Here is a 23,659-nt window from a genome sequence, read left to right as displayed (position 1 = left end):
GTGGCCATTATACAGTATGGAGCACTGTGTGGCCATTATACAGTATGGAGCACTGTGTGGCCATATTTTTTGTTTATAATTATTGTTTATGAAACAGTGTGGTCAGCAGTGCTAAATGGGTGTGGTTGGGGTGTGGTTATGGGTGTGACTTGTGGTAAGAGGCGTGGCCCAAAAGTTTCCACAGCCCATGCAGCGTGCCGCAAACTTTAGCCCTCTTTGCCTTCAAAAGTTGGGAGGTATGCTGATGGACACTGTGACTGAGGGATGCACTGCGGTTGGTACTGATGGGCACTGTGACATGGTACAAGGGGGTGTCTGCCTCTGAATGCCCTTCATTCACTGACAGCATGCAGAACTTATAGGAAATGATGAGGAAATGGAACAAGTATATGAGAAAGTTGCAGAGATGTTCATTATATATGGAGAATGAGATACTTTTAGGGTTCCTGTTGGGGGCACCAATAGGGACATCCCTTTCTTATTGGTGGGGTCCATGTGATAGGACCCCCATAGATTTTAGGTTTCTTCCAATTCCCTGAACAGCTGGTGACCCCAAACACCGAAGTATTGGCAAAATCTTAGTAGGGGCCACAACGCTTACAGTACAAGTGCTACAGCCCCTTCATTCTATCTGTCGACAGGGGTCTCAGCAGTGGAACCCCCACTGATCACAAGGTGACAATATTTTTCACCAAGATGCCACTTTGAAAGCTACTGAGTTACAATTACTCGGAGCTGCGGACCCCAAGTTACATGTTCGGACTCATGGAGAAAACGTCTAATGATTAAATGGCTCATTGGGTAAGAGCGCTCCAGAGAACATAAATGTATAAACCGGCTGATATAACACATGTGACCTGGAGTATTAGGTAATGGCAGATCCTACATTTACTTTTCTGTTTTCATTTCCTTCATCCATTTATTTTCCTCGGGTGCGAGTCCTGCTCCCGGGGGCCGGTCCTGTAAGAAGAGTCCTGTGAGCGCCATGGATCACAGTCAGGGATGATTGGCACTGAGTTTAACCCCATCAGTACCGGCACATTTTGTTACCAATTTTTCTTGTTTTTGCATCATTGCTTTCAAAGGATAAAAAATATAACTTTGTTCTTTCGATTTGTGATATCAATAAGATTATGCTTTTAATGTTTTTTCTACTTTTATGTAATACTTTTTTTAGTTATTTTGTGCGTGTCACTGCGTCTCAGGTCTCTTTTTTCTTAATTTAATAATTTTGCATTATTTGGGGGATTACTATTACAAATGTTGTTGCTTTTAATGTTATTTTTTTTTTTACCTTTTTATATATTTTTTCTGATAACAAACTCACATGACACAGACAGTATCTGAAGACACAACATAGAGAGGATGATTGCGCAGCACAGAGAAGCCCCTAAAATTTACTTTGACTTCTCCAGGACTGGACACGTCACACTCCAGTTATTCTGAGATTTTCTACATGGCATACTGCACCACAGCCCATCATGAATAGGGCGAACCTGAGATGGAAAGTTCGGGGTCTGTACCAGCCACCTAGTGTCCGATACCGAACCATGAACATGGACTTTTTATTGAATGTTTCCTGTTCGGGTTCGCCAGTCTAGTAAAGCTTTTTGAAAGGCTGCAGCACAGCCAATCAACAAGCTTTTAGACTGTGGGAACTTCCAGAGCCATCACAGCCATGACAAGTATTTGTAAGCCTGTGATTGGTCAGCGCAGCTCTTGACCTCGCCTGTATAGCCGCTGTGCAGGGTCGGACTGGGACTAAAATTCAGCCCTGGCATTTGAAGTTACACAGGCCCACTTGTCACATGGTGACTGTATAATATCTTTGTACACTTGTAGGCAGGGCCGGTTTTAGGCAAAGTGGGGCCCTAGGCAAAGTTTAAAATGGGTCCCCAAATGCTAACATATTGCACATCACACAGAAGCCTTTCTGTTGTATTTACGTGCGCTGAGTTCAGGCCGCTAAACGAGTTTGATCGACAATACTGAAGTTGTTCAACGCTTGTTTCCCGGCCTCTTTCCACCAGCTGAGGAATAATGATGAGACAGAACGATCACTAATAGATCACCATACAGTATCATGTTTTCAGCAGCACATCTACAGTTTACACTGGCAATGTGCTGCTGACAACAAGGCTTTTTGTTCCAGCAAAAACAATCCGAATATGCAGCATTTTACTTGTTTAGTAAAATACACCCCATAGTCCTCCATATATTATAATGTGCTCCATAGTCCTCCATATAGTATAATACACTCCCTATAGTCCTCCATATATTAAAATACACTGCTCAGTCCTCCACATAGTATAATACACTCCTCATAGTCCTCCATATAGCATAATACAATCCTCATAGTCCTCCATATAGCATAATACAATCCTCATAGTGCTCCATATAGTATAATGCACCGCCACAGTCATCCATGTAGTACAATTCACTTCCCATAGTATAATGCACCCCATAGTTCTTCATATAGTATAACGTATTCCCCATAGTCCTCGATACAGTATAATGCAGCCCACATATAGTATAATGCAGCCACCCCAGAGTATAATGCAGCCACCCCAGAGTATAATGCAGCCACCCCAGAGTATAATGCAGCCACCCCACAGAGTATAATGCAGCCACCCCAGAGTATGTAACCCCCATAGAATATAATACAGCCCACCTCCCCATAATATATAATGTAGCCCCCCATAGAATATAATGCAGCCCCCCATAGTATATAACGCAGCCTCCCCCATAGAATATAATATACCCCCACAATAGTATATAACACAGCCACATAGTACATAACATGGCCTCCCCCATAGAATATAATATACTCCCCATAGTATATAGCAAAGCCCGCATATTATATAGCACATACCGCATAGTATACAGCACAGCCTGCATACTATAGCACAGCTCGCGTAGTAGATAACACAGCCCACACAGCAGTATTCAGCACAGACCACACAGTAGTATACAGCACAGACCACGCAGTAGTATACAGCACAGCCCACGTAGAAGTATACAGCACAGTCCACACAGTAGTATACAGCACAGCCCACAGAGTAATATATACAGCACAGCCCACAAAGTAATATATACAGCACAGCCCACAGAGAACTATATACAGCACAGCCCACAGAGAACTATATACAGCACAGCCCACAGAGTACTATATACAGCACAGCCCACAGAGTACTATATACAGCACAGCCCACAGAGTACTATATACAGCACAGCCCAGAGTACTATATACAGCACAGCCCACAGAGTACTATATACAGCACAGCCCAGAGAGTACTATATACAGCACAGCCCACAGAGTACTATATACAGCACAGCCCAGAGTACTATATACAGCACAGCCCACAGAGAACTATATACAGCACAGCCCAGAGTACTATATACAGCACAGCCCACAGAGAACTATATACAGCACAGCCCACAGAGAACTATATACAGCACAGCCCACAGAGTACTATATACAGCACAGCCCACAGAGAACTATATACAGCACAGCCCACAGAGTACTATATACAGCACAGCCCACAGAGAACTATATACAGCACACAGTAGTATACAGCACAGAGCACAGCCCACAGAGAACTATATACAGCCCACAGTAGTATACAGCACAGAGCACAGCCCACAGAGAACTATATACAGCCCACAGTAGCATACAGCACAGAGAACAGCCCACAGATAACTATATACAGCCCACAGTAGTATACAGCACAGAGCACAGCCCACAGAGAACTATATACAGCACAGAGCACAGCCCACAGAGAACTATATACAGCCCACAGTAGTATACAGCACAGAGCACAGCCCACAGAGAACTATATACAGCACAGAGCACAGCCCACAGAGAACTATATACAGCCCACAGTAGTATACAGCACAGAGCACAGCCCACAGAGAACTATATACAGCCCACAGCAGTATACAGCACAGAGCACAGCCCACAGAGAACTATATACAGCCCACAGCAGTATACAGCACAGAGCACAGCCCACAGAGAACTATATATAGCACAGAGCACACAGTAGTATACAGCACAGAGCACAGCCCACAGAGAGCTATATACAGCCCACAGCAGTATACAGCACAGAGCACAGCCCACAGAGAACTATATACAGCCCACAGTAGTATACAGCACAGAGCACAGAGAACTATATACAGCCCACAGCAGTATACAGCACAGAGCACAGCCCAGAGAACTATATACAGCCCACAGCAGTATACAGCACAGAGCACAGCCCACAGAGAACTATATACAGCCCACAGTAGTATACAGCACAGAGCCCAGAGAACTATATACAGCCCACAGTAGTATACAGCACAGAGCACAGCCCACAGAGAACTATATACAGCCCACAGCAGTACACAGCACAGAGCACAGCCCAGAGAACTATATACAGCCCACAGCAGTATACAGCACAGAGCACAGCCCACAGAGAACTATATACAGCCCACAGCAGTATACAGCACAGAGCACAGCCCACAGAGAACTATATACAGCCCACAGTAGTATACAGCACAGAGCACAGCCCACAGAGAACTATATACAGCCCACAGCAGTATACAGCACAGAGCACAGCCCACAGAGAACTATATATAGCACAGAGCACACAGTAGTATACAGCACAGAGCACAGCCCACAGAGAGCTATATACAGCCCACAGCAGTATACAGCACAGAGCACAGCCCACAGAGAACTATATACAGCCCACAGTAGTATACAGCACAGAGCACAGCCCACAGAGAACTATATACAGCCCACATCTCTTCTCTTCCTCCCCTCACCTCCTCCGAGAATGGCCCCACAGTCCAGAAAAAACAAAACTCTCCTCACCTCTCCTCGTGCCCAGCGTTGCTTCCTGGTTCCTGCTCCTGTCTCAGCAGCTGCAGTCTGCCCGGGACACAGCAGGTGCGCGATGATATGACATCATCGCGCACCCGCAGTGTCAGAGGCAGAGCGGGGAATGATGGGAGAGGAGCGTCTGTAGACGCTCTCTCCTCCATCATTGCATTCAACTGTACCGGCGTCTATACGCTGGTATAGTTGAATGCGACGGCGGGGGCGGCGGATTGAGCGGCCCACCACTGGCACCGGCCCTTCTGGCATTTGCCAGAAGTGCCCTATGGCCAGTCCGGCCCTGCCGCTGTGTATAGTCTGCACCCTCTACCTGTGGGAGTACTGTCCTTTAAACTGCTGTGTGGACTCTGGACCCCCATCTGTGGGAGTATTGTTCTTTTAGCTGCTGTGTGTACTCTGCACCCCCTGTCTGTGGGAGTATTGTTCTTTAGCTGCTGTGTGTATGCAGCGCCCCAGAGTCCTGGTCGTTGCAGTACTGTGGCTCCGCCACTAAGGGGAGCTATGGTACGTCTGATGGCACTGAAGGAGTTCATCTGACCAGGTATCACAGACACCAATACACTTCACAGTCTGGCCTCCAGGGGGAGCTAAGGGTTCTGTTCATTAGGCCACTCCTCACATACTGGTAAAACTGGGGGTCAGGCAGGAAGTTAGGGAGAAAGCTGACTGGGTTGGAACCAGGCAACACCTTGTGGCAGAGGGTGTTGTGGGGGAAGATTCGGTAGGGTCCCTGTCAGGTTTGGGATCCTGACAGAGGCCTGGCTACAAGAAAGAACGTCACGGGACCGTGCCTGCTCAGAATAGCGGCGGTGCCCTAAGAAAGGATCAGAAGCGAGATAGATTGTGCTGAGTGAGAAACGAGATCAAGGCAACAAGGAGAATACCAGTAGGAGTCGTGCTGTAAGACCGAGGCAACATTCTACTGAGGCGCACAGCCGGCGGCCGGAACGCCGAGGAAGTATTCATATATCTAGCTCCAAGCAATACTTCAAACCAACGGCAGGACAGTCAGTCATAGGCGGGCTGTCTCACCTAAATCACCTAAGAAGACATAGGGGGCAACCTGTGGAGAGGGGCGACTCTAGGGTCCCGGAAGAGCTCCGAGCCTACCCGTCATACGGGTGCGTCCCAACCGTAACATCAGGGAGGGACGGAGGATTAGCAGAAGATCATCTAATCGAGTTGTGAGGGAACACGAGAAACAGACACAACAGTTGTGGGGACTATCCCGTAAGCACAGCAGGGGAGGACCACAACACATAGCGCTAGCAGGAAGGCACAGATTTCCACCTGCAAAGAGAACTCTGGAGGTGCCATTGGACCGGCCGGACTTGCGCAGCCTGGTGAACCATATTCCGGACTGAGGACCCAGAGACCTTCAGTAAAGAGGTAAAGAGACTGCAACCTGGTGTCCTCGTTATTTACTGCACCGCACCACCACCACCATCCACACATCTATTACTGTACGCCCCTCACCAGGGTCACGGACCGGGTCTAGCCACCGTGACAACCCCAGAGCAGAGACTCAGAGGCCCGGTACCGGGTACCCCTCGGCCCTGCGGCAGTGGGGGCGCTACAACTTGGCGTCACGAACAGGATCTACTTAAGCCTGAAGAATCAGGTCATGTGTGCCTTGGAACTGTGATTTATTATACTTGGACTGTGATTTATTGCAAAGACTGTGTGTTGCTACTTGCCGCCAAAAGTTCCCGCCAAAACCCGCCGCCATTGCAGCGCCACCAGGAGCGCAGAGGGAGAAGGAGGGCGTGCCATGGGAGGAGACTACCAGAGCGGCGCCAGAAGTAGCGACCGCCCCCTCCGACTTCTGCTGCGAGATGACGACTTGCCCAGCAGCAGAGGAGAACCGCCCCCTGATTTGGAACGGCGGGAACGAGGCAGAGAAGGAGCTCGACCTTGGAGGAATGGCGGAGCTAGGTGCATGCATTGCCGCCGAATGCCCGACAGTGACGATGAGCAGCAAGTACCCGAGCAACGGCGAGGTGATCCCGGCTTGCCCTCACCCATCAGAGGCGGACTCGCGTCCACCGCCAGTGAAGGACCTGAACTCCTTGGAGCCGCCAGTGGAGGAGCCGAGTTTACCTATCCCAGCCACGGAGCCATGGAGGGCGGAACCACATCAAGAGGCCACTCCGGAAGAGCCGCGGTCCGGGCTGCAGCTGATTCCAGTGTCCTCATCAACGGAACAGATCGACATCGGTGGAATCACATCAGGCGCAGGTATGGACGGCACCCCTACTCCCCCGGCCGATTCTGCTCTCCCGACTGATCCGGCTCCCCTGACTGATCCCGCTCCGGTGACAACTCCTCACCCCAGCAACAATAACCGTTTCCTCTCAGTGGAGCGGGTAGTCCTCACCCCCGACGAGATGGGGAAGCTGGTACCTCCACTACCGACTAAGATGGGGGAACCCATAGATGTAGGCCCGGACGGGGTGATCCTCCGGTGGGACACCCCCTGGAACGAGCCGTATGGAGCACCGGGGGAGAGCCTCACCCTTGCTGTGCTCACTTGGGAACAGTATAGACAATGTCTGATCCAACACTGGAAAAACCGAGATGATACAGAGCAATCTGATATGCCGAAGACGCAACGCAGGAAGCCTGCGCACAATAGGAACGACGTGGTAAAGCGGGGGACTGTGCTAGCCTTCCACCCGAAGAGGGGCTGGTGCTCCATACAGGAACCGGGACTACCAACTGATGTCTTCGTTACTAGTTACAACGTAAAAACTCCCTGCTGCAGTCGAGATGGTGACCCATTGCAAAGGGGGGATCAGGTGACCTACACGCGCCGCCGGAATGCACTAGGATGGTGTGCTCGGAACGTCCACCGGTGTGAACCTGAGGGAGCGTCACCTGTTGCCGTGACCCCGATTGATCCGGATTTGACAGATTTCGTTACTATCACCACCGTCCGCCTTGTAGCAGCCGCCGAGCTTGCAAGCAGGGTTAGCCTTCAAATCCAGACACCGGCTGATCTGATGGCACCTGAGAGACCAACCACCAGTACAGACATTGCCTCGGCTGAGGACAGGAGACCACCCCCTGCACAGCCACCATCAGAGTAAGCAAAAATGCTTTAATGACTGTAAATAGTTCATTGTTCTTCTTTGTTACTTTGCTGCTAAAACCCGTAGGGGATAGTAGTGAGTCCTCCTAGGAGCCATATAGAGATGGCTCAGTGATCTTAAACTGAAAGAAAAATGATATGTTCTATACTGTGTATAGTAGTGGAAGGACAGTAGGCCCGGGCAGAAAGGAGCGGTCCTATAAAGGAAAGGAGAAGCAGTAGGTCTGGAGCAGTTAGGACAGGCGGTCCTGCAGAAATAAAGTAGGAGAATGTAGCACAGTTGCTTAAGCCTTATAATGTGTTATAAGAAGGTCTTTAGTGGATTCAGAGTGTACATCCTTAAAGGCAATGTTAAATTAATGTTCAAAAAAATTTGCACTAAGTAGAATACCCGGTTGGGTAAGAAAAGTTATTTATAGAAAAGTTATTTAAAAGTATTTAACCATGTTTGTAACGTTCAAGTGTCCTCACCTCCCATAAAGGGAAGCTCTGTTCAACTATGCTTATTGTTATTGCACTCACAAAAATTGTATGTCTTTTTGCTGACATGTATAGTTGTTTTCTTCCCAGTCCAGGAGTACTGAATTTAACCGGGGGGGAGTGCAGCGCCCCAGAGTCCTGGTCGTTGCAGTACTGTGGCTCCGCCGCTAAGGGGGGCTATGGTACGTCTGATGGCACTGAAGGAGTTCATCTGACCAGGTATCACAGACACCAATACATTTCACAGTCGGGCCTCCAGGGGGAGCTAAGGGTACTATTCATTAGGCCACTCCTCACATACTGGTAAAACTGGGGGTCAGGCAGGAAGTTAGAGAGAAAGCTGACTGGGTTGGAACCAGGCAACACCTTGTGGCAGAGGGTGTTGTGGGGGAAGATTCGGTAGGGTCCCTGTCAGGTTTGGGACCCTGACAGAGGCTTGGCAACTTGAACGAACGTAACGGGACCGTGCCTGCTCAGCATAGCGGCGGTGCCCTAAGATAGGATCAGAAGCGAGATATATTGTGCTGAGTGAGAAACAAGATCAAAGCAACAAGGAGAATACCAGTAGGAGTCGTGCTGTAAGACCGAGGCAACATCCTACTGAGGCGCACAACCGGCGGCCGGAACGCCGAGGAAGTATTTCTATACATAGCTTCAGGCAATACTTCAAACCACCGGCAGGACAGTCAGTCATAGGCGAGCTGTCTCACCTAAATCACCTAAGAAGACATAGGGGGCAACCTGTGGAGAGGGGCGACTCTAGGGTCCCGGAAGAGCTCCGAGCCTACCCGTCATATGGGTGCCGTCCTAACCGTAACATCAGGGAGGGACGGAAGATTAGCAGAACATCATCTAATCGAGTTGTGAGGGAACATCAGAAACAGACACAACAGTTGTGGGGTACTATCCCGTAAGCACAGCAGGGGAGGACCACAACACATAGCGCTAGCAGGAAGGCACAGATTTCCACCTGCAAAGGGAACTCTGGAGGTGCCATCGGACCGGCTGGACTTGCGCAGCCTGGTGATCCGGATTCCGGACTGAGGACCCAGAGACCTTCAGTAAAGAGGTAAAGAGACTGCAACCTGGTGTCCTCGTTATTTACTGCACCGCACCACCACCACCATCCACACATCTATTACTGTACGCCCCTCAGCAGGGTCACGGACCGGGTCTAGCCACCGTGACAACCCCAGAGCAGAGACTCAGAGGCCCGGTACCGGGTACCCCTCAGCCCTGCGGCAGTGGGGGCGCTACATGTACTCTGCACCCACTGTCTGTGGGAGTACTGTCCTTTAGGCTATGTGCCAGTGCGGCGCCCCAGGGTCCTGGACGTCGCAGTGGTATTGCTTTCCTTGAATTATCTACTTCAAGATACTAACACTGAACTACAAAGACGTCCATACTCTGCCTCCCCCACATATCTCTGATCTAATCTGCCGATATCTCCCTCCACATAATCTCTGGTCCTCCCAAGACCTCCTTCTCTCCTCCATAATTGTACTTTCCTCATAGAATCGCCTGCAAGACTTCTCCTGAGTATCCTCCATCCTGTAGAATTCTGTGGCCCAACACATCTGATTATCCCCTACATTCAGAACTTTCAAGATGATCTTGAAATCCCGTGTCTTCAGAAGAGCCTGCAATGACCCCACTGCCACCTCACCGACACCAGAGCTGCCGCTTCACCAACACAGGAGCTGCTCTAACCCCCGAACCTGCTGTCTCCTTCCCATTGTCCTGTAGACTGTAGCCCCGCGGGGGCCGGGTCCTCGCCCCTCTGTATCTGTCTGTCTCTATTAGTTTGTTCATTGTAATTTCTATTTGTGTTTTGTATGTAACCCCTCCCTATCTACAGCACCATGGAGTCAATGGTGCTCTAAAAATAAGTAATAATAATCCTCCGTACGATGTTCCCACCAGTCCTTGCCCCTGCCCTCCTTGCCAGTGTACACACAGCAGAAACCCACAGCACTTGGCTCCTGTGTTTCATCATCATCATCATCATCATCATCATCATTGGAGATGTGCTGCGGTGGTACCTGGACCGTTTGCACGACTCTAAACCACGTACTCATCCTCCAACACAAGTGATTGGACATCAGTGCACTCAAGTTCTTCCAATTGTTGGCCAGGGCCAGGTGGACGGACCACAGAACCACAGCCGGCAGAGTCAGCAAAAAGCAGGAGTGACTGCCGCATGACTTGGGGCTCAGACTGCTTCCCTGATTTGCAAGGGGGAGAGGTGAAAGACAGATGCCCATGGGCCGCAGGTGCAAAATCTGCGTTTTCAGCAGGGGACCAGGTAGAAGACAAAGCAAAAGAACTGAAGGCACTCTCAGCCATCCAATCCACTTGTTCTGGCCTCACTTTTCACCCAGCTGTACGAAATTAGGCAAAACGCCCTGACGCCTGCGTGCACCAGAGGACGGTGTTACATTTGGGCGCATGGCAGGCAGGACTGTGGAGTCGGTAAGCCAAACCTCCAACTCCTCAATTTCCCTAACTTATTCTAAAACATTTTCTCTTCCACAATTGTCCTGCTCTTAGCCCCCCACTTTGCTTCCTTTTACAGCTCCATAGCCCTGACTACAGTATGAACAGTTTACAGCCATTTTAAAGCACCAAAGTTCGGGTCCCCATTGAATTCTATTGGGTTCACGTCCGGGGTCAAGTTCGAGGTCAAGTTCAGACACGAACCTAACTTTTTACTGCATATTCGGAGAACTTGGTGAACCCGAACAACCACGGGTTCACTCATGAATAATGGAGCTTTGTGGTACTGATGTATCCTAAAAACTTCTATTCAATACACATAAAATATGAGTCTGTGAATTCTTTCTGACATTGTTCATTTGTTAAAAAAAATTGGATTGTAACCAAATAAAAACTCCCAAATATCAATAACAGCAACAATACAAGGACCAAATGTAATTATCGTGTACTACTGTAACCATCCCTTCCTCACATTAGGAAGAAGATTACAGTATATCACTTATTCTGCTAAATATCTGCTTTACCTACATAAAACTATAATACTGCCCCCTATGTACAAGAATATAACAACTATAATACTGCCCCTATGTACAAGAATATAACTACTATAATACTGCCCCCTATGTACAAGAATATAACTACTATAATACTGCTCCTATGTACAAGAATATAACTACTATAATACTGCCCCTATGTACAAGAATATAACTGCTATAATACTGCTCCTATGTACAAGAATATAACTACTATAATACTGCTCCTATGTACAAGAATATAACTACTATAATACTGCCCCTATGTACAAGAATATAACTGCTATAATACTGCTCCTATGTACAAGAATATAACTACTATAATACTGCCCCCTATGTACAAGAATATAACTACTATAATGCTGCTCCTATGTACAAGAATATAACTACTATAATACTGCTCCTATGTACAAGGATATAACTACTATAATACTGCTCCTATGTACAAGAATATAACTACTATAATACTGCTCCTATGTACAAGAATATAACTACTATAATACTGCTCCTATGTACAAGAATATAACTACTATAATACTGCTCCTATGTACAAGAATATATCTACTATAATACTGCTCCTATGTACTAGAATATAACTACTATAATACTGCCCCCTATGTACAAGAATATAACTACTATAATACTGCTCCTATGTACAAGAATATAACTACTATAATACTGCTCCTATGTACAAGAATATATCTACTATAATACTGCCCCCTATGTACAAGAATATAACTACTGTAATACTACTCCTATGTACAAGAATATAACTACTATAATACTGCTCCTATGTACAAGAATATATCTACTATAATACTGCCCCCTATGTACAAGAATATAACTACTATAATACTGCTCCTATGTACAAGAATATAACTACTATAATACTGCTCCCTATGTACAAGACTATAACTACTATAATACTGCTCCTATGTACAAGAATATAACTACTATAATACTGCTCCTATGTACAAGAATATATCTACTATAATACTGCTCCTATGTACTAGAATATAACTACTATAATACTGCCCCCTATGTACAAGAATATAACTACTATAATACTGCTCCTATGTACAAGAATATAACTACTATAATACTGCTCCTATGTACAAGAATATAACTACTATAATACTGCCCCCTATGTACAAGAATATAACTACTGTAATACTACTCCTATGTACAAGAATATAACTATTATAATACTGCCCCTATGTACAAGAATATAACTACTATAATACTGCTCCTATGTACAAGAATATAACTACTATAATACTGCTCCTATGTACAAGAATATAACTACTATAATACTGCCCCCTATGTACAAGAATATAACTACTGTAATACTACTCCTATGTACAAGAATATAACTATTATAATACTGCCCCTATGTACAAGAATATAACTACTATAATACTGCCCCCTATGTACAAGAATATAACTACTATAATACTGCCCCTATGTACAAGAATATAACTACTATAATACTGCTCCTATGTACAAGAATATAACTACTATAATGCTGCTCCTATGTACAAGAATATAACTACTATAATACTGCTCCTATGTACAAGGATATAACTACTATAATACTGCCCCCTATGTACAAGAATATAACTACTATAATACTGCCCCTATATACAAGAATATAACTACTAATAATACTGCTCCTATGTACAAGAATATAACTATAATACTGATCCTATGTACAAGAATATAACTTCTATAATACTGCTCCTATGTACAAGAATATAACTACTATAATACTGCTCCTATGTACAAGAATATAACTTCTATAATACTGCTCCTATAGAAAAAAAATGAAATACAATGTTTTGTAAGCACTGTGATGTTGTGATATGCTATGTGGGTATCATTTTTGTGTATATTTCTATTTTACTTATTTTCATGGTGTTCTCTTGTAGAAGGAGTTATTTGCTAATTGATGAATGGCTGTTGCTGCCATCTGATATCAGCCCCCACAGTACTGCATTGTTTGCTAATATGCTAATGACATGTTGACCTAGCTTGTTGAAACAAAGAGCCCCTGAGACCTTCCCCATCCTTACCTGTGAATGAGGAGGGAGACTTAAAATATCAGGGAGGTGAGACACAAATCAAATCCTGTGTGGAATGATGATGTGTTCACAGCATCTCAGAGAGAAAGAAGAGTATATGGACTATGTGATCTTCTGTCTGCTGGATTGTTGGACTATTATCCTGTTACTGAACTGCACTCATGTTCTGGACTATCTTATCCTTTGTGTGGTGGATCGTATATGGACCTTTCGTATTTTTGTCTAAGTAAAGGTTTTGGAGTTGTTCACTATTCTCTTGCTCTGTTGATTGTGTGATACCAGAGAAGGACCCCGTGACAACTGGTGGCAGCAGTGGGATCAACAGAGCGTAACCAAAAGGAGAACCACAGAGTGAGTACAGAAATTGGACGGTATCCAGTTTACAGGAGAGAGCCAGAGACCTGGGCCTGAACTACCAGGGACTGACTAAAGAGGCCTTAATTGACCTACTGGTGGGTGCTAGCCCGGCCACCTCCTCCCATATGTCTGAAAGACAAGCACTGGAGACAGGGATCCCCAACCTAAAAAGCCAGTGGTTAGTGTAGTACAAAGAAGAGATGGCGGTTCTGGGCCTAGGCGTCTCTCAGGAGTATAAGGAGGAGGCTGCTCGCCGAGCACAGTGGAGACAAGAAGCAATGGAGCTTGAAAGAGGGAGTAACGCAATGTGGAATGTAAACCCAATGATCCGGGAGCCTGTACGGATCACCTGGCCAGAGTTTAAGCTATTTGATGAGGCTTCTGGAGATATGGAGGGGTTCTTCAAGGACTTTGAGCAGCAGTGTGCTGTGATGGAGGTGCCCCACTCTGGCTGGATGCGTTTGCTAGTGGGACTCATGAATGGTAGCCGGGCGGAGGCTTACCGAACCATTGACTCACAGCGGAATCGGGATTATAACATTGTAAAGCGGACTATCCTGGATTACCATGCTATCACCCCAGACTCATATAGGGCCAAGTTCCGAGACCTCACATGCACTACGGGGGGATCGTTTAGGAGGTATGCACATAAGATGTCCCAGGCATGTCGGAGATGGCTGGAAGGAAAAAACGCCTTTACTGTGGAAGATGTTATACAGGCGTTCCTTATAGAACAATTTCTTGCCAAGTGCCCCGCAGAGGTACGGGAATGGATCCGGGAGCGCACGCCGTGTACCGTGGATAGAGCTGCAGCCCTGGCCGATGAAGCTCTTACTATCTGACCACAATGGAGGAGGCTTCTGGACAATGAACCACGGCCTTCTCCTGCATCCCATCCCCCTCCGATTAAATCTGCCCTTCCACCTAGTCGCAAGCCGATGACAATCACACCTATCAATCCTGGGCCCCAATAGTTCCGACCACGACCTGGGGGTATCACAGAGGGGAGATGTTATGGGTGTGGGCAACTGGGACATTTGCAGTCTTGCTGTCCCTCAAGGATTCGGAGGGAGCCCCACGCAGCCCCACCTCGTCCAGTACATCTTGTGCACTCCATCCCGCCTGAGGAAGAGCTACCACCACCCCCACCAGAGTGGACCACCGACCACGGCACCATAGATACCCCTCCTGGAGTGTACGGACTCCAGCCTTTGTCCATCAGAAATACAGAGCAACGGCATTGCCACCTGCAGGATGTCTTAATTGATGGATGCAAAGTGTCGGCATTTAGAGGCACGGGGGCATTCCTGACTATCGCTGACCCCCGTGTGGTTCGACCCAAGGCAATTCACCAGGGCCCTGGAATTCCCATTGTCCTGGTGGGGGGTGTCCACAAATATATACAGCGAGCTTTGGTACGTTTGGATTATGGTTTTGGAGAAAAATTGTGTTGGATTGGCGTTATGGGAGGACTTCCTGCAGATATCCTCCTTGGAAATGATATTGGGGAGTTACAAAGTCATTTTGCGGGAGCAGAAGGTCCGTGGGCCTCTCACTCTTCTGAAAGAACAATTGGAGGGAGATATCGCAGATACCGGAACGCCCATGATTCCCTACGTGCTAGAGTTCAGAGACTGTCTCGCCCAGCTAGCTACCTTGGCTAATGAACATCAGCGAACGGCCCAGTCCAGTCAAAAAACCTGGTATGACCATAAAGCCAGGACCTGGGAATTTATGGACAAGTGCTCATGATTATTGCAACCCCTGCCACTGTACAAGGAACTATAATTAGTGGAGCAAAGTGGACTAAAGTCAGCAGACCAGAGGTCTGTGTAGACCTAATGGCGTGCTCACTTATTATGAGGGGGAGAGGTTGTGATGGTGTGATATGCTATGCTAGGTGGGTATCATTTTTGTGTATATTTCTGTTTTACTTATTTTCATGGTGTTCTCTTGTAGAAGGAGTTATTTGCTAATTGATGAATGGCTGTTGCTGCCATCTGATATCTGCCCCCACAGTACTGTATTGTATGCTAATGACATGTTGACCTAGCTTGTTGAAACAATTAGCCCCTGAGACCTTCCCCCTCCTGACCTGTGAATGAGGAGGGAGACTTGTAAATATCAGGGAGGTGAGACACAGATCAGTCCTGTGTGGAATGATGATGTGTTCACAGCATCTCAGAGAGAAAGAAGAGTATATGGACTATGCTATCCTCTGTCTGCTGGATTGTTGGACTTTTATTCTGTTACTGAACTGCATTCGTGTTCTGGACTATTTTATCCTTTGTGTGGTGGATCGTATATGGACCTTTTGTATTTTTTTTAAGTAAACAGTACACTCAACACTCTTTGCTGGCTCTGTTGATTGTGTGGTACCGGAGAAGGACCCCTTGACAAGCACTATCGACAATTATCCTAATTTTTTATTTTACTAACATACGCTAGATGCACTTTTAAATCTATAGTTTATTCTAGTGACCTGTAGATGTCGCTCTTTCTGCAACTGTCTGTGTAGGAACCTGTCCATTGGTCAGTCTGAAAGTGCTTGTGTACAGAGATAGATAGATAATAGATAGATTATATCATTACTAGTGATCTGAATGTGACCTACCTGTGATGTTTAGTGCCCCGGATAGCACTTCGCAGTACCTCTCCAGTAGAGCGGTGAGGGACAGGTTCTCGGAGCTCGTGCACTGAATCACCGCCTAAAGGGAAGAAGAAATTAATTAAATGGAGAAGTAGAATTTGGGTAAACGTGAGAAATTCCAAAACACTTCATAATTTTCGATACTTTCATACAATGTAAAGTACAAATAGTCGAGTGGAAGAGCAATCTACTGGAGATTCGGGGCACTAATGCTACATCTGTATCTGGGCTCCGCACCTTCCATGTGTTATTTATACTATTATTAATTATGTGTAAGAAGAAGCCCTGAGCCCCTCAGACACCTGAGCCCCCTGGGCGTCTGTTACCTCCGCAACCCCTATATCCCCTGCAGGAAAGTGTGAAGGTCGGTGACCAAACAAGTTGTCTCTTTTGACGTTATCTTGCCTGACAATGTTACATTTTCATGTCTTTGTTTATGAAGAGCAGCTCTGGAGCGCAAAATTCTGCAATTAGAGGAGGAACTTTGATGAAAGCACGGACGTTTTATTACTTGGATCTGCGTATGTTTCACTTTTCTGCACCTTTATTCTGTCATCTAATCAGCGGGTTTCTTGCACTGCTGACTGGTGCTTGTTTTGGGGGATTTTGGGGTCCTCCATGTATCTTTGACCCTGGATGGGGAATTTGACGAAGACTCGAATACTCCTCAGATATTTAATTCCTGAAGTTATTTTGGCTGCATGGGTCAGAAATTGGAGCATGCAGCCCCCTCCATGCTACTACTCCCCCCACCATCCCCACCACTACTACTACTACCCCCAGCACACAATGTCAGGCATTCCTGCCCCGGACACGGCTGCGGCATTTGTTTCCAGTAGCAGCTTCGGATTCCGCGCCCGGAGGGTTTAATCACACTTGTCAGTGGGACCCCCTGGGATGGTGCCAGTCCATTTATATCCCAGGATCAGAGGGGCTGATAGTGATACTGACACCATGACACACACATGGCGCACGTCCCGCTGTCTGGGGATGATATACGTTTATTTATATGGCATATCCTGACGGCAACGTATCGGAATAATACGCTGCCCGCGTCTACTGCGATGGGCCAGAGCCGTGTTTAGCCCCATGAAGGCGGCTCAGGTTTCCACACTTATATCGCGTGTGCACCTGCAAAATCTTACGACAGCTGGTAAAAGTGTTTATCCTTTAAAACACCTCTAGGAAGGCATCCGGATGTAGCAGAGCCGAGTTTGTCATTTGCAGCTGCATCGTTATTAATTAATGACTTAGATAAATGATGCATGGAAATCCACTGATCGACACACTTGGCTCTGCTACACCTGTGTACGTGTCTGATGGATGAGGTCAAAGGGTTCTCCATCCTGAAAGTTTTCTAAAGTTTTGTATTCTAAAGAGATTCAAAACTTTATTAAGTTATTAATAATAATAATGTCTGTAAAGCGCTGCGGAATATGTTGGCGCTATATAAATAAAGAGATTATTATTATTAATGTGGGATCCCTTGGGGAAAGTTTTTTAAAGGGACGTGCCCTTTAAAGACCACTTTTTTTTCCTTAAAGTCTGGCACACAATGAGTTGGTCGCAGCTGGTATTTCATTTTCCTTGTAGTGGCCACTACAGGTGAACTGTTGTATTACAAGCTGGCTATAGAATTAAATGGACACCCACAATACTAGTAATAATAATTTTATTTCTATGGCGCCAACATATTCCGCAGCACTTTACATTTTAACCCATGTAACATGAGAATGGGCTGTATCCAGGGGTGTAACTACAGTGGGTGCAGGAATTGCAATTTCATTTGGTTCCTGAAGTCTAAGGGGCCCAAAAGTCCCTTTGACTTATATGAAAAGAGCAATTCTATTAAAGACTTGGAGTAATCGGGGCCCCATTGGAGCTCTTACATCGGGGCCCATGAGCTTTAAGTTACGTCACTGGCTGTATCCATTCATGTTTGAAGATTATTTTCCTAGAGACTTGAGAAAAAGGGCTCCAGGCCATTAGCAAAACCATACTACAAAATGAATGTTGACCGCATCTCATCTGCACTTCTTCCTTAACATGTGGCATCAACATTGAGAGTGAAGAAATAAACTAATCAAATGAAAATAAATACAAATGTTGCAATAAATGTAAATAAATAAATAATTCTAAGCAAAAATGACTATAAACTGGATGATTAAATATAAATAAAATGGAAAAAAAACAACTAATAATTGTAAAATATATAAATGTGTTGAACTAATTTACAATTTATAAAGTTTGCAAGTGGGAATCCAGCCATAAAAAAGTCCCCCGCTGATTTCTATAGCATGTGATTGCTGCAGTCAATCCCCGATTGGCTACAGCGGTCATGTAGCTTGAAGCGTGTGATCAGCTGCAGTGAAGTACAGAGAGCAGTACGAGGCCGGGAGATGTCAGATCTGGAGTGATAGTGACAGGTAAGGTGAAAATTATATATTAATTATTATTATTAATAATTCTAATCTGTTTTTAAATTGAATAAATAATAACTAAATATAACGAAAAATAAGATACATTTAAAAATGTAACAAATATGTAAATTGAAATAGTATTAGGAAAACTTTTCCTAAGAGGGTAGAAAATTATATAACATAAAAGCCATCAGTTCCAGATGTGATAAAGCGACCGGGGGGGGGGAGCAACAGGTGAGTAAGTGGTCTTTTAGTATTTTATGTCATCATCTCCTGTTGGGCAGAAAAATCTTGAAATAACCACATAAATTAAATATAATAATTGACGAAGACAAAAGAAACATTTACAAAATTAAAATAAAATCCTAAAATATATAAATAAATAAATAAACATCTAAACATAAATAAGTCAATAATTTGTGTCCGTTTCCCGGGATATCCTGGGGCACACACCTAATTTCTGGGCCTTGTGGACGCGGCGTGCTTGCTACGTGCTATATATGTGTCGCGCCTGGAGCTTTGTGTTTTGTCGAAGTGTTGCGCTCCCCTCCCCCACCACACTGATATATTTATATATATTCAGCGACATCAAGCTTATTACCCGGAAAATACAGCAAGGTGTTAATGGATTGATCTAATCCCCCGGCGCCTGGAACAGATGCATCGCGGAGCCGCTGACATTTGCACGATGCTAACAAACTATAGAGATCCGAATTTAAGATGCAAATTCTTGATATCGCTCCGATTGTGAATCTCTTTGAAGCTTCTTTCTGTTAAGATCTCGGCGTGCTTAATATTTGCTGTAATAACAGGTGCACCTCGGGGAAAACTAATCCGACAGTGTATATGGCATCGTCCTATATCGTCCATCTGCAAAGATTTGGAATTAAAGGGGTTGTGCGGGATTAAAAAAAAAAAAAAAAAAAAATCCTTCCTGAAATAGCGCCACACCTGTGTACAGGTTGGGTATGGTACTGCAGCTGAGCACAATGATGATCTGTGGACATAGCTTCCACATCGTTTAGGTGTGCACCATTGTTGGGGATCAATAGAATGTTTCAGATATTATTTCTTTTACAGATAATGTTTCTTTTAAAATATCTGTGCGTTCCCTTTAAAGGACGCTATCGGGGATATATTTTGTGGCAAGAAAACTTATTATTGCAGTTGGGTTTTATTAAAACAAATTGCACTGTTTTGCTTTTACAGGTTCTTACTGTCAGGGCTCATTGCTGACTGCAGAATGAGTTCTCTGAGAATCTATCAGTGAGCTCGAATTATTTCCTTCTTTCCTCTGAGTTCCTCTCAACCGATGTACGACCACATCAAGGTTGAGCTGAACTTTGATGCGGTGCGTGGTCCTAAATCAGCAAAAAGGAAGACAGAAAAGTCAGAAGGCGCTCACTGACATATTCTCAGTAAACTCATTGTGCAATAATCAATGTGCAGGGCAACAAAAAGCTTTTAAAAGCCAAACGGTGCAACATTTTCAGCTAAACCTAATTGTATCGATTTGAATCATGTCTATAATATTCATGACTTCCTTTACGGTCGTTATCCACAGTGGCGGATCTCCAGGGTAAAGTGCACCCTAATTCAAGCCATAGCGCTGCTCACGGTGACACTTGGGAACGTCACAGACCGCGGTGGTAAATATTTAATTGTTTGATCGCGACCTTCTAACTTTTGGGTTTTTGCTGGGAATCACACATGTAATATGTTTACATTTATTCATAGCACTGGAAGAAATCGTCGCCCTCCGGCGATAAATTCCATGTGAAGGGGAGAAAAAACAAGCGAACTGCAGAGACCGAAACTTGACGTTAACGTGCAAAGTAAATTCTGGGATTAATTAACGCATTTTATAAAAAAAAAAAAAAAAAAAAAAAAAAAGAATTCCAAAAATATAGTCGTTAATACCAGTTGATGGGGCCATTATATGATAGTGATATGACGCTGATACATTCCCAAGTGACTCCTTCCACCAATCGTACTGTATCATTCTGTATAAAATTACATGACATGAAGTCAGCACAGAGTGAATCACCCACACACAGTACGGAGACCCCCATTCATTAGATTATCGACCAATTTTTTATAAAAATGTGACAGATTCAGCCAACTTTTATCTAATGTGTATGGCCAGCTAAAGAATCCCCGGATTCACTTATAGCAAATCAAAGTTCACTGCTGAGGGATTTCAGGGTTAAGGTGCACACTGACAATGTTGCTGATTTCTAGTAAGTGTTTCAGCTTGCCTCCAATTTAGATTCACAGCCACCCTTGCTGTTTAATTTCTTCCATACTGTTTTCAGATAAGTGTTTTTATCTCAGTCGATGGCTGGATTCACAGGTACACTGCACAGTACTACTGTATAATATCCAAATTGATGCTTCTGCATTGTACTAAGTATTTTATCTTGCCTCAGAGAATAAATCACAGCTACACAGCGTGGTACCACTGTATAGCTATTCTTCCATCAGATACTGCTTTCTAGTAAATGTTTTAACATACTCTAGAGCTGGAATCACAGCTATACTTTTCAGTACTACTGCATTATGTTTTCCATGCTGCTGCTTTCTAGTAAATGTTCATCTCATTTCAGTGCTGTATTCACACTTACGCTGCTCAGGATTTCTATATTTTGTCTTTCACTCTGCTGCTTTCTAGTAAGTGTTTTAGCTCACCTCAGAGCTAGTTTCACAGTTACATTACTCTGTACTGCTGTATAATGTCTTCCATGATGCTGCTTTCAAATAAGTGTTTTTATGTCACCCCATGGCTGCATTCACAGCTAGTCTGCTCAGTACTACTGTATAATGTTCTTAATTAAGCTTCTGCTATCTACTAAGTGTTTTATCTCGTATCAGAGGTTAAATCAGAGGTACACAACTCGGTACCACTGTATAACTACCCTTCAAGCTGCTGCTACTTTCTAGTAAATGTTTTAACATAGTCTAGAGCTGGAATCACAGCTACACTTTTCATTACTACTGCATTATATTTTCCATGGCACTGCTTTCTAGTAAATGTTTCTCTCGTCCAAGTGCTTGATTTGCATTTATACTACCTAACTGTATTTTGTCTTTTTTTCCTGCTGCTTCTTTGTGTTTCGGCTCACCTCAGAACTAGATTAACACTGCTTAGTACTGCTATATAATGTCTTCAATGCTCTAATTTCAAATAAGTGTTTTTATCTCACCACATAGCTGGATTCACAGTTACACTGCTGCTCGATACCACTGTATAACTTTCCTTTTGGGCTAGATTCACATTTACACTGCTCAGTACTAATTACTTTTGTCTTTCATTCTGTTGCCTTCTAGCAAGTGTTGTATATTCCCTGTTTCTAAACATGTGGTGTATAAAGGCAGGAGATCAGGAACTACTCATGTCTGTGTGCTGTGTATGGAGGACGTTATAGCATCTAATCTCCACCCACTAGCTCAGAGACAACTGAAAATTAGAGCTAGAGACTACAGAGGGGGAAACTGGTGTACAGGTTGCAGGATACATATCATATACTTTTTATCCAAGATTGCATTCATAAGGAACAACACTATTTCTAGGGCCTGTATATGATATAAATCTAGACATTACAACTTATTCTGAAGAATCCCCTAAAACTAAAGGTACGCTTGAAACATAAGCGTGTATTGTTACAATAGTAAACATTTCTAAATAAAAATGTAAAAGAAAATATTAACACTTAGGTTTTTAATTTGTTTCAAGTCTATTAGAATGCAGCATATTAATCCCTTAAGAATTGCTACTCTAAATAATAAAACAAAACAAAAAAAAATGTAAAGAATGCAATTCCATGCCAGACCACTGGGAGCGCTGTTACATAAAGATGTGCATAATCACTGAGCACAAAGACATGATCAGTCATGGAGCCATTATACGTTAGGGTAAAGTTGTATTAGGTAGAGGTCATATCATGACTCACGAGCCCTCTATATCTGATTGGTGGCGGCTCACCAATGCCTGAAATTAAGTGGGAAAAATCCCACCGAACACTGAAGGGGGAATGTCTGAAGAACAAGAGCCAATGGATATGTCAGCAAAATTCATATACTTTTATAACTTGTCTTTGTGCTCTAAACCCTCTACTGTACATAGGCTGGAAAGCTGAGTCCTCTTTGAATACAACAGTAGTTTGTTACACTGTATCAGGGCAGGTCAAGATCTGAGGCTGACCATTAATAAAATGTAACAACTGCACCTATGTGAAGAGGACAAAATCTCCACATTGACAGCAAGCAGAGATCTTACTTAAATGAAGCCAGAAACCGTTGAAAAAAAATCACCTGGTGCAGTTATAAATATTCTCCTGCTGAAAAAATATTTAGAAATGAAATATCACAGAGAGTAAATGCCAAATCTTCAGATTAAACTGGTATTGCCATTTGTCAGGAGGTATACTGGGACGTCTCATACTGGGGACAGCTGGGATAATGGAATGCTCTAGATATAAAGAAACGAAAACCGGAGACCTCAAGAGGATAAAATAGGAGCAAAATCTGGAAACTTCTCAGGTGGGGGCAGGTCCTCTGTAAGACTACAGCTCCTAATAGTTGGCTCACTCTGTGCTAGAAACGTGCACCGCAATCCTGCCATAGCTGCCGCCATATTGTGTCACAGAGAAGTCTGCGCCCCGATCCTGATCTGCCAGGC

At 44.6% G+C, this 23,659-nt stretch overlaps 1 protein-coding gene and 1 long non-coding RNA gene across 3 annotated transcripts in view; one reads left to right on the top strand and one right to left on the bottom strand.

The window, feature by feature from the left end:
- Window positions 1–23,659, bottom strand: part of CRHR2 (corticotropin releasing hormone receptor 2) — a 282,276-nt gene that overhangs the window by 192,429 nt on the left and 66,188 nt on the right. Inside the window, exons 1-2 of one of the 2 annotated variants that reach the window (XM_077268034.1) lie at window positions 19,435–19,510; window positions 16,526–16,619 (exon numbers count right to left, since the gene is read on the bottom strand). Coding sequence is in view for 1 of the 2 variants with exons in the window: in XM_077268032.1 (XP_077124147.1) it covers window positions 16,526–16,619 (94 nt within the window). In the remaining variant the exon portion in view is untranslated. Of the gene's footprint in view, window positions 1–16,525; window positions 16,620–19,434; window positions 19,511–23,659 lie in introns of those variants that run through there. The other variant, XM_077268032.1, reaches the window with a different exon arrangement.
- The window catches only part of LOC143781432 (uncharacterized), a 60,235-nt gene continuing 55,494 nt past the window's right edge, over window positions 18,919–23,659 (top strand). The window contains exons 1-2 of the long non-coding RNA XR_013216712.1: window positions 18,919–18,987; window positions 20,546–20,630. This is a non-coding gene — a long non-coding RNA (uncharacterized LOC143781432). The remainder of the gene's footprint in view (window positions 18,988–20,545; window positions 20,631–23,659) is intronic.

This window comes from Ranitomeya variabilis, chromosome 6 (genome assembly GCF_051348905.1).
Source record: "Ranitomeya variabilis isolate aRanVar5 chromosome 6, aRanVar5.hap1, whole genome shotgun sequence".
NCBI lineage: Eukaryota > Metazoa > Chordata > Amphibia > Anura > Dendrobatidae > Ranitomeya > Ranitomeya variabilis.
This window is presented reverse-complemented; position numbering and strand designations above follow the sequence as displayed.